Source organism: Vigna radiata, unplaced genomic scaffold (genome assembly GCF_000741045.1).
Source record: "Vigna radiata var. radiata cultivar VC1973A unplaced genomic scaffold, Vradiata_ver6 scaffold_292, whole genome shotgun sequence".
NCBI lineage: Eukaryota > Viridiplantae > Streptophyta > Magnoliopsida > Fabales > Fabaceae > Vigna > Vigna radiata.
Window position 1 is genome coordinate 149566 of NW_014542031.1, and position 11816 is coordinate 161381.

Genomic DNA, 11816 nt, shown 5'->3' on the forward strand with positions numbered 1-11816 from the left:
TTACGGCGTTAAAAATTTTAACGGCACAATGCACAGGTCAACTATCAATGAATGAGTTGTTAATTTTTTATGCACATAGCAACTTAAAAAACCAATAACATCGAAATCTGGTATTTGAAAATGGTTTTGTTCGAACTTCATCATGTCGCAACTCCAAAATCCATAGCCCTCCATCATCGTGAACTCTCCCACCTCCTCCGCACAAGAGATTTCCATATGCAACCTCAACCCCTCTATATACTCTACCCAAGAGTGGGAGGAGTGCAACGAGATAGGAGTAGTAAGAGACGTGGCCGAAGTAGGGATAGCAAATGGCAAGACTGGCAATGTGGATGAGGTTAAAGACGGCAATGGGTCTACGCTGACAAAGTCACTATTTTCAGATATATAGTACACATATGCATAATTTGGTTCGAAAAAGGGTAAGAGTGATATAATTTGTGGAGTCTCAACCATGATTTTCTGGAACAAGATTTCAAAGTAAATCATAAGAAGAAAGAAAGAAAAGTTAGACAGATGAAGATGATAAATTGATGTTTTTGACATAGAATGTTACACTTCACAAAGACTCCCAGATTCTGCTTAACTTGTTCTCTCTCACTCTCCATGTTCAACACTCACTTCAATTTTGATTGCATATTCATATTCTTATTATAAACAGATATTTCCACTTTTTGTCTTGTGCGTATCATTGTCTCGTGCGTGCCTATTGTTGAGAGCCACTTTTAATTTCTTCACCTGTTTGATTTTCAAAAAAAAATTAGAAAGAATAGCCTCGGTATTTGCAACAGTAAACCTATGACATTGGAATGAATTATTAAAAAATTGTTACTATAATTTGCAACTGGGATGGATGAAAAGTGCACCAAAGACATTGTGGAGATTCCAAAGAAAAGTTGCAGTGATGCAGGAGCTCTTAAGGAACTGTTTAGAAACCTTAACTGTTTTGGAAACCTTTGGGAACTATGCGTAAGATACTAATTGCAGCTATTGGAGTTCATGTGTTCCAACAAATATGTGGAGTGGAAGGTATTTTGTTATACAGTCCAAGGGTGTTTGAGAGAGCAGGAATGATAGGGAAGAGCAATCTCCTTCTAGCTACAGTTGGCATGGGAATTAGCCAAGCTTTGTTTACATTCCTATCAGCTTTCTTGTTGGACAGAGTTGGGAGGAGGATTCTGCTGTTGATCAGTGGAGGAGGTACGATTGTGACACTTTTAGGTTTGGGTGTTTGCATGGCCATTGTGGAGCATTCAAAAGAAAAGCAATTATGGGCAGTGAGTTATATTATTGTGTTTATCTACATCTTTGTAGCTTTTGCGGGCATTGGTTTTGGACCTATAACATGGGTTTATAGTTCTGAGATTTTCCCGCTAAGGTTAAGAGCACAAGCTCTTGGTGTTTGTGTGACAGTGAATAGAATTTCAAATGTTCTAGTGGTTACAAGTTTCATTTCAGTTTATAAAAAGATTAAAATGAGTGGGAGTTTGTTTATGTACACTGGTATCACTGCTTTGGCTTGTTGGTTCTACTTTACCTTACCTGAAAATGAGGGGTTGGGGTTGTAGATGGAAATCCCTTGGGCGGAGGAGGTGGAAGAGTGACGATGGAGTTGTGGCGGTGGAAGGCTATGGATTCTAGAGTTGCGACATGATAAAGTTAGAACAAAACCACCTTCAAATACCGGATTTCCACGTTATTGGTCTTTTAAGTTGCCACGTGTATAAAAAATTAACAACTCATTCACTGATAGCTGACTTGGGCACTGTGCCGTTAAAATTTTTAACGCCGTAAGCAAAAAGGACTAATGTGCACCGTTTTTGCAAAAAGTAGGATTTTAGTGAATTTTATAAAAAAGATAGAACGACTTTGAACAGACCCTACAAAAAGAAGGACCAAAATAGATATTAAACCTTAATTTTTTTAATTTTCATAAATTCGCATTTCTATTTAGACAAGAGCAGAACCTAATAGTCATGACAAGGGAAAGAAGACATATTCAAAAAAATTCAATAATTTTAAATTAATACTCTTGAGTTTGAATAGATTGAAAGTAGAAGTAAGTCTTTTTAATTGGATGAGAGTCATGTGAAGTGATTAGTCTAGAAAAGAAAATTTTAAGGAGAGAATTAGTTTTGTTATTGAAAAAACCATGCTATATTAAGAGTGAGAATAAAAGAAAATTCAAAATCAGAATCAGGAAGCAAAGAGGAAAAAAGAGAGCGAGGGAAAAAGAGAGAGAGAGAAAGAGAGGGATACAGAGGAAGAGAGATCTTATGCTCATTTTTGTTAATGTGGGTCCGTGCTTTTATTTTTATTCTAATAGTTTTCTCTTTAATCTTTTGCATATCTTTTTCTCTTATAACCTTTTCCATTATACATTTTTCTAAATTTTCATGGATTCACATTTCCATTTGGACAATAGTAGAACCTTAATAGTCATGATTAGTGAAATACATATTAAAAAAAATTCAATAAATTTGAAATTAAAACTCTAGAGTTTGAATAAATTAAAAGTGAAAATGTGTTGTAAGTCATTTTAATTGGATGAGATTCATGTCAAGTGAGTAGTCTAGACAAGAAAAATTTGAGGAGAAAATTAGTTTTGTTATTCAAAAACCATGTTATTTTAAGAGTGAGAATGAAAGAAGAATTCAGAATCAGGAAGAGAGTGAGGGAGAGAAAGAGACGAAGAGAGAGGGAGAAGGATAGTAAGAGAGAGGGAGAGTGTGAGAGCCAGAGACAAAGAAAGAGAGAAAAGGAAGGATAGAGAGATGGATCCAGAAATGTTGCGCCCATTTTTGTTAAGGTGGGCCCATGCCTTTATTTTTATTCTAGACGTTTTTCTCTTCCATCTTTTGCCTCTCTTTTTCTCTTATCACCTCTTCCATTATTCATTTTTCTAATTTTTCATAAATTTCCATTTTCATTTAGACTATAACAGAACCCTAGATTATTGAAAAATATATTCAAAATAATTTAATAAATTTTAAATTGAAACTCTAAAGTTTAAATAAATCAAAAGTAAAAAATACGTTGTAAGTCATTATAAGAAAGTTGTGTCAATTGAATGTCTAGACAAGAAAAATATGAAGATAGAATTAGTTTTGTTACTAAAGTAATTTTTAAAAAATGTTTTGTGATAATAAATTAAAACATAAATATAGAAATAATTATACAAAACTGACATTAACTAGTGTTTTACACAGAACAATACATAAATATTAAATTTTATAAAATTTTAATTATGGTATTAAATGTAATATAATTTAATTTTATTTAAAAGTGTGTGTGTGTAAAAGCTATAATTGATAATTTATTTGATATAATAAAAAATAAAAAATAATTAAATAACAAAATAATTTTAACCTATCATTTTTTTATCATTTATCTTTTATTTTAATGTTACTAAAATTTGTAATGTAATTAAAGTATAAAAAAACTTAAATTAACAGAAAACCAACAGCAAAAATAAATAAAAAATGTAAATATCAACTATAAGTAACGAAGTGTTAAACATTTAAAAAAAATAAAAAAGCAGTTAAAATATAGATTTGAGACTTCATTGATTTTTTTTGTTTGATTTTTCAAAGATCTTTTACAACAATAGCGTAATAAATAATTTATTTTAGAAAATATATTTTTCTAAAAATATTTATCAATTCTAATAAAGTTGTTTTAACATATGCATGCATTTGTGGAAAACTAGAAGAATGGCCTGAAAGGGAAAAGCTTTCAAGGAATGTTAGATTGCTTGATATTATAGGAATGTCTATGTCTGAACACTATACCACCATTCTGACTATCTTCCACTTAACCATTCTAGAAGGGATAATGATACTTTGACATTTAGAATTTGACAAATTTTTTATACCGCCACGTGTTAAATTTTGGGTGGTCCACGTGTTTAATGAAAAAAATATAGAATGACGTGGATTATGAAATGAGAGGATATGAAGAGTGGGTTTCATTTTCATATTTGAAATTGGCATTGAGAGATTGGGAACGAAAACCTTAGAGAGAAGCTCTCACTCCAGCGACAACAGCTCCCACACCGTTTTCCACCGTCACTCGCCGTTCAATGGTTACCGGACTACCATCTACCGTTGTGCTCGCGTCTCTTCCCACCGTTTAACGGAAGCGCACCACCCTTTGAATGTGCGGCGAAATGAAATCTTGCAACGTTTACGATTGTTGTATTAGAATTGATGAAAGAAATTTATTGTTAACATTTATTAGTAATGTAATTTGAACATACAAATGATGATTGTGTTACATTTGGTAATCATTTTGACAAGCTTCAATACAACAATGAGCATTATTTGTCTATTATCTTTGTTGCTTGCGCAATGTCCAGGGTATTTTATAATGTGTTTAAGGTGTTATTTACAGGGTATTATTTTTTCACTTAAAATATGCAGTTCAAAATAAGTGGCAGATTCAAATATGCCCTCTTTGTGCAAAAAGCTAGCCTAAACTACCCACTTATATTGCCTTTGCTACCATTTATGTTTCTGCACCACCAAAAGAATCTAGATTCAAATATGCTCTCTTTGTGCAAAAAGCTAGCCTAAACTACCCACTTATATTGCCTTTGCTACCATTTATGTTTCTGCACCACCAAAAGAATCTAAATTAAGTGCAGCAACCCCTTTCTCTTTTGATTGCCAATTTAAAATCAGATTGAGGGGAAGAAGATTGTGGCTTCGTATTAGGGTTCGTGAGAGAAAAAAAAAATCGTTGTTGTTCGATTGGAAGCACGGGGGTTGGTGGGAGAAGTTGATTCTGACATTAGGGTTCGTGTAAAGTTCAATCAATTTCACAAATTGAGGTATCAATTTGGGGATTTAGGGTTTTATTAATCGTTGACGTTGACAGAGAGCCTCCATCAAGTGGTCATTGGAGTCGTGGTGTCTTGTTTCACATGGTGTTCTCCTTGGAAGATAATGTGTTGTGCTGCTGATATTTTCTCCGTCATCGCCGCTCTGCCCCATTCGATTCCATTTGCCTCTAGGACCCTGTGATCGATGAGTCCAATTTCATTAATCACACTGACGACGAAGATTCTGCCACCTCGCCCTGTCCCATGGTCTTCATAAACCCTCGGAATGGTGGCCACCACGACTCCGCTCTCAAGCAGAGACTCTAGCAACTCATGAGTGAGGAATAGAGGAAATTGTGAAATTAATCGGATCTTCTTAATGAGACGCTGAAAGCTTCTGAAATGAGAGAAAAAGATTCATTTTGAAGGATTCTACTGGTTATAGACAATGCAAGATTCAAGAATCACCATGCCTTGTTACATAATTGTTTTTCTTTTTTAATTTGATGTGTGAGGTTTTGGTGCTATGTATAATGAGTGAGGTTTGGGTGGATTGGAGATTAATCAAGTATGATAATGGAAAGTGTGAAGATGAAAGATGAATGACAGAATTTTAGGAGAGGGAGAAGTCTCTGGTGGATCCCAATTTGTTCTCAATTTTTAAATTTTAAAATAACTCAAATTCACATCATTCTGCCACGTCAATTAAAAATATAGTACAGTGTACCACATCAAGTATACATTGACGTAGTTAGGTCCAATTTAATAGTAAGGATTTAATTGATATAATTTTTACAAAAATAAAAACTCAATTAAAACACAAAAAAAATAAAACCTAATTTAGATTCTAAATAAAAATAGAGACCTATCGAAATATTAAACCTTGTTTCTTTGTGTGTTATATGAAAAACTTTGAAAAATTAAAAGTAGGTAGAAGAAATATTTAATTTAATAAAGGATTAGATAAAGAGTTATACCTTATCGTCCAAAACAATCACTTTAAATAAATAAGGTTAAAATTTAGAATATTTTGTTGTTTATCTTATGCGTCATATAAGTAGTTATGCATCAAGCTAACACCAAAACATTAAGGTTATGCTTATTGCTTGGTGATAGAAAAAAGGCTTAAAGCTCTCTATCATTGCACCACACAGTTGTTATTCCTTCCATCATCAGAGTCATTGCAGAAAAAAGAAAAAGAGGGGAAGTTTAGAAGATATTATAAGTGTTCTAAAAAGTTTTCTCCCGAAATCCTATTAAAATACCTTTTCCGGAATTTATTTCATGCGTCTTGGCAATATAATTACAACAACGTTCCAAAAACCTGATTCTGAAAATTCTATCTTGAAAAATTCTTTTTGAAAATCTTATTTCATAAAGTCTGCTCTGAAAAGTTTCTGGAAACGTCGCTTTTTCAAAAGATAAAATAATCATTTTTTTAAATTTATGAGGTGCAAGAAAGAAATTGTGAGGATGTAAGCAGTAAAAAGAAGGTAGAAGTTAGAGGCTTTTGCTTCCTGCACTCACACTAATTGGAAAAAAATTAAACTATCTTTTATCGTTACACTAGAACATCGTTATTCATATTTATAACATTCTTATAGGAATGAATGATTACATGCAACTTTATTTGATGGTTTATAAAAGAAAATATGATAATTCGAGACAGAGTTGTGTTCATGTATATCACTCTACGTTTTTTCTTTCTTACTGTAATTTATATTTGATTCCGAAGCTTGAAAGAATCGTTGCATTGCATGCAATGGTGCCATTAGAAAGAGATAAAAAAAAAAAAATCATCTTAGGCTTTGAGATTTTTCACTTGTTGACCAGAGTTCTAATGCTACCAAAATTAGAAGTTTCTAGAAATATAACAAATGATGATATACAGAAAGACAACAGATTATATCAGCTAAACATTGATTGATTACACAGATTACCAAACTTCTCATTCCACAGTTTACACTCTAAGCTACATGTTTCATATAGACAATGAAACAACATTAACAAGAACAAAAGTAACAAAGAAAAAGCTTCATGATACAAATCGCCATTTGCAACTTTCAATGGTTCCTCTCTACTTTCTGCTGAACAAGCTTCTCAATTTCCCTCTTTCCAACCTCTCAAGAAGCTTTTTAGCTCCTGGAATGTCCATCTCTGTAAGCTTCTTCAGATACCCGATTGCTCCATATGAAATCATCAGCTTCTTACACTTCTTACATGGAGAAAGTGATCCAAGGCATGAAACTGCATACTTTTTGGCAGTGTTCTGAGAGCTTGGATCAAGCAACTGGACAAGATTTGGAACACTTTTATCATCTTTCTTAACCTCTCTCCGATTCTGAGACAGAACCATTAGGCTTGAAATTGCTTGAGCAGCAGTCTCTCTAGCAGTATTTGTTTTAGCCTCAAGCATCTTTATAAGAAGAGGGATGCACCCAGCTTCACCCACCATTTTCTTCATCTCCATTGAGCTGCAAACTCGGCAAATGACAGAAGCTGCAGCTTGTTGAGCACCCAAAGATCCAGACTTGAGAACGTGAACCAAACAAGGAAGCAAGCCAAGAGAAACCAAAGTTTCCTCAGAAACTGATCCAACCAGATTCCTCAATGCTCCAACTGCGGATTCTTGAGGAAGTGGACCATCTAGATAGGTCAGAAGACTTCTAACACCACCTTCTGATATAACACACTTTCTCAAATGCTCATTGCTTGAAGTGAGATTCTGCAAGCACTCAGCTGCATACTCTTTGGAACCTAACAAAATTCCACAACTAAGAAGATTGATCATAACTCTTACAATACCTTCTTCAGCCAAAGCCTGTCTCACCTCAGAAACAGCTGATACGTTTGTCAAAGTGCAGGCAGCAGCAGCCTGTGACACAGAATCTCCACTCTCACAAAGCTCAATCAATGGCCGAACACCACCATGTCCAACAATTGCACGAGTTGTTTCTGCTGACATTGACAGTCTCTGAAGAGATACTATAGCCTTCTCTTTACTGACAGCACTACCAGATTCAACAAGTCTAATAAGAGGTGGAAGAACTCCTTCAGAAACTAGCCACTTTTCACAGCTCCCAGATTCCACCAGAGAGCATATAACAGTAACCGTCTTCTCCCTTATCCTTGGAGATGTTGCTGTGAGCAATTGAACCAAAGCAGCAACATTCCTCCTGCCAAGAACAGCCAAAACATTCTTTTCATCCTCTTTCATAACATCATAGAGTCTGTCTAAGGCTTTGTGCTTTGCTTCCAAGTGACCAATCTGAAGGCGCGCTAGTAGTTCTCTTATATTGTTGTGTGTTGCAATATCTGATTCTGCCATAGAACCTAACACGGTTAATGGCAAAGTAGCTTCACCGAGCACACCAGTCTTGATCAACAGACCACAATCCTTCAAATTCAAATCCAGTTTCCCAGTTAATGCATCAAGATCACTCTGCATCCGAAGCTTACCCTCGTACTTCTCCATCACACACAGCTCAGCCAATTCTGTGGTTTCTTTAAGCGTCTTTGACACAGCCTGCAATTGCTCCTTGCAAAGAGCATTCTTGGAGAAACAAGGGTGGCTAGACAAATCCGATAAACAGGAGGGAATCTGCTCCAATTTTGAAATGATCATCTTCCACCTACCAGGGAACACCTTAACCTCTTTCGCCTTAGCAAGAGCCACAGGAACAAGTTCCTGTGCATGCAACAACAAGTTTTCTCTTGAACAGGCATCATCAACTGCTACTGCAGCTTTACTATCTTCCACCATGATTTCAAATTTGGACAGAGTGGTGGTAAAGTAAAATTGAATTGATGTCAACAAAGCTGCAGAATGGAAGAAAACCAAGCTCAGAGAAATGATGGAGATGCCAATTTGTAGAAAGGCAATGATACGATCAGCATAGATAATTAAAAAGTTGTGGAGCAGTTGCAATCATAAAATCCGTAAATTATAAATGAAGACTCCAATAGAAAATTCTCAGACAGTAAAAAGAAATATAAAGGACAAGACCAACATCAATAACGTCGAGCATCTTATGATCACACACAAATCTTGTTTGAAAGCATGGCTAAACGATAATCAAAACTGAAGTAACTAAAGATGCCCCACGAGGCTTTCTTTCCCTTACTTTAGAGCAAGTAATCATTTAATGCCCTTTGGAAATTCCAAACCATGTTGATGATGAAGGGTGTTGATGAAAGTGAGGGAATTGGCGTGTAACGGCTAACTACTAAGTACAATTAAGAAGTCGTCGGTGGATAATATTATACAAATCAGAGACATTAGACCAAAATGACCCACCCCACACATGGCATAAAATGTAGTAAAAGGCCCTCTCAAGGGACATTTTGGTCATTGACACAACCTCCTCCAACTTTACTTTCCAACCATGAAGATGAAGGTTGGTTGGAGAGAGTCTCAAAGGTGAAAATTTAGGAAGTTTTGTTTGTCATGTTGATTCCAACCCAAATCAAGGATTCCTGTTTCTAAAAGAGAGGTTCCTCAAAAGTGGAATTTTTCGCAGGGTTTCTCCTTTCTCCTCATAAAGGCTACCAGTTTGAGAAAGGGAAAGGCTTTACTTTGAAGGAAAGACACAAAAGAAAAGTCTCTATCTTCAAGTTGTATTACACAACCCAATTATATCCAACGAATAACCCATTACTATTTTTATGTATCTTTGTCATTTCTACTATTAACATTGATGAAAAGTTAAAATCATAAATTCAAATAGTAATATACCTCAAACCAACTTGATTTGCTAAATCTTCAATGAATTGATCCTGTCACAAGCTATCACTGCTGTTCTAGACTGTTTCTGCAACCCCAATAAGGCACGAGAGAAAACATTAAGTTCCAAACCTAAAAGGGAAGAAAAAGAACGGAATTCTTCTTATCTGTAGAAATAGAACAAAGCAAAGAAGCAACAAAAACACACACACGCACATGAAGGACCAACCTTTAAGAATGAGTAACTAAGGAAACAAGCTAGGACTTTGTATAGCTTAATCTTCAAACTTGACACTCTCTATCAGACTATAGTGTGCTTCAGAAATTGCTACAGAGAGCACCAACCACCCACCAACACTGAAAATTTTAAATGCAATGCTTCCAAACTCATCAATCAAAACCCAGCTGGATTCACTCCAAAACCATACCCTTCATTTTCTGAGAATCAGAAACGTCTCTGTGTCATAATTGAGAAACAGACACGACACACTTTAGATGAAAATGGTGATCAAGTTTGAATCAGAAACCTGCTACAAAGTGTATTAATAAAAAACTTAGCTTCACAAAACGACAGAACGAGTACAATACAAACAACAACGTTCACACTCACATATACCCACTATTCAAAAATCAAATTTTCACCAACGTGGAAGCCAGTGTCCGTGCTGAGGGAGAAGGGAGCTTATGTTTAGCGTAAAGAGGCTTAAAGGTCGTGCAGGTTCGATGATCGGACGGTGGAGAATGCGGGTTGGACAGACAAGGTTACCGTTGGGATTTGTTAAAATTTGAAAATGCTTAGGATTTCTTTTCTACGTTGCAATGTGATGACGTGTAAGAATTGCCACGTGTGATGTGGGGACAGATGCTACTTTTCAAAATTAAGATGAAAATCCCACGTGTGAAGTAAACGGATCATGAGGAACTGTTCTCTTCAGTTCAGTGTTCAGCGTTATGGTTTTTGAATTTGCAAACATTTGACATTGTTTTTGCACCAAATTACGAAACTACCACTGATAAGAAGTTTGGTGAAGCAAAGCATGTGAGGTTGTTCGCTTGGTATGCTCATAGAAATTGCCATTGGATTGTTAGTTCCAATTTCTATGGTTCATACATATTTTTTTATATATAAGTATAATATATAAAATATTATCATGAAATTTTGAAGAACTAATAAAGAAAATATTTTTATTAACAATCATGAAACAATAAATGATAAAAAATAAAAATAATTAATGTTAGAATTAAGTAACCGGCCACATGTTTAGAAGATGTGGTAAATAATAAAAAAAAAATATATCATTTTCTAATGTTCAGAGTGGAGCTTAATTTTAAATGAATTTAAAAAAATCATTTTCTAGGACAATCTAAATTCTTTTCAAAACGATGCAAAGTAATATGAAGTTTCTTTTAAGGTAAAATTTTAAATAAAACGTGTAAATAGAAATGGTATACGATGAAAATTAAATTACTTTATCTGAATAAAGAATTTGAAGCACAAGAAAACTCGAAGTGCTTAATTAGAACAAAGTATTTTAAAAAAGAAGTAAATTGATTGAAATATTACGAGAAAGGTTTTGCTAATGACTATGTCAGTATTGATATTTTTAGAAAAATATCTCCTCGTATAATACAATTGTTTACTTGGTCTCTAAGTAAAAAATAAATAAAAACGACGGAAATTTTAAATCGTTGATTAAATATTTAGGAAAGAAAAATAATTGAACATTTTTCTCATAAATTAAAAACGTAAATTCTTCAAATATTATTAATATAATTATAAAATGATATTTAAAAACTTGTCTCGTCTCTTCATAATTTGCGGAGAAATAGTAACAACAAACCAATACAGAGACAGAATGATTGAGGAAGACGTTTATGTTTTGAGTTGTAAATTTCATTGTTGACCAAAATTCTTGAATGTCATTTAAATTGATAAGAATCACAAATTGATGTTTTGAATAGTCGTTATTATATGTTTGGTCAGATTAATTTTGTAGAATTGAAGATGGAAAAAAAAGTCAGTTTTTCGTTCAAATGTGTTTTGTTTCCACACACGTATCTTTAAAAACTTTTTCCGACAAAAAAAATAAAATATAAAACAATGTTAGTTTTGCTTATTTTAGCTTTATGCTTTCTTTTATTGACTAATCATATTATTAGTGGATCCCATGTTGTATGTTTGGTGGATTGTTTGTTTGATCTAACATATGAATAATAATTCATTTTTCAACCTTAGACAATTAATAATATTTATCTCTGATTAAATTTTTT

The 11816-nt window shown here is 34.1% G+C and overlaps 2 protein-coding genes across 5 annotated transcripts; one reads left to right on the forward strand and one right to left on the reverse strand.

The window, feature by feature from the left end:
- The first annotated feature begins 965 nt into the window (after positions 1-965).
- On the forward strand, positions 966-1568 carry LOC106778991 (probable polyol transporter 3). The gene has a single exon (XM_014667001.1). The coding sequence runs from the start codon at positions 966-968 to the stop codon at positions 1566-1568; it is 603 nt and encodes a 200-aa protein (XP_014522487.1).
- Positions 1569-6708: 5140 nt separating this feature from the next.
- On the reverse strand, positions 6709-10181 carry LOC106778984 (protein CELLULOSE SYNTHASE INTERACTIVE 1). 4 transcript variants are annotated; one of them, XM_014666991.2, is made up of 3 exons: positions 9775-10181; positions 9558-9633; positions 6709-8641 (listed from the first exon to the last, which is right to left on the reverse strand). In XM_014666991.2, exon 3 carries the CDS (start codon positions 8583-8585, stop codon positions 6900-6902), a length of 1686 nt encoding a protein of 561 aa, XP_014522477.1. In that variant the 5' UTR covers positions 8586-8641; positions 9558-9633; positions 9775-10181; the 3' UTR covers positions 6709-6899. The 4 variants fall into 4 exon arrangements, with proteins under 4 accessions (XP_014522477.1, XP_014522478.1, XP_022632112.1 ...); XM_014666992.2 differs by having other exon boundaries at positions 9558-9677; XM_022776391.1 differs by lacking the exons at positions 9558-9633; positions 9775-10181 and adding an exon at positions 8947-9494.
- Positions 10182-11816: the final 1635 nt, after the last annotated feature.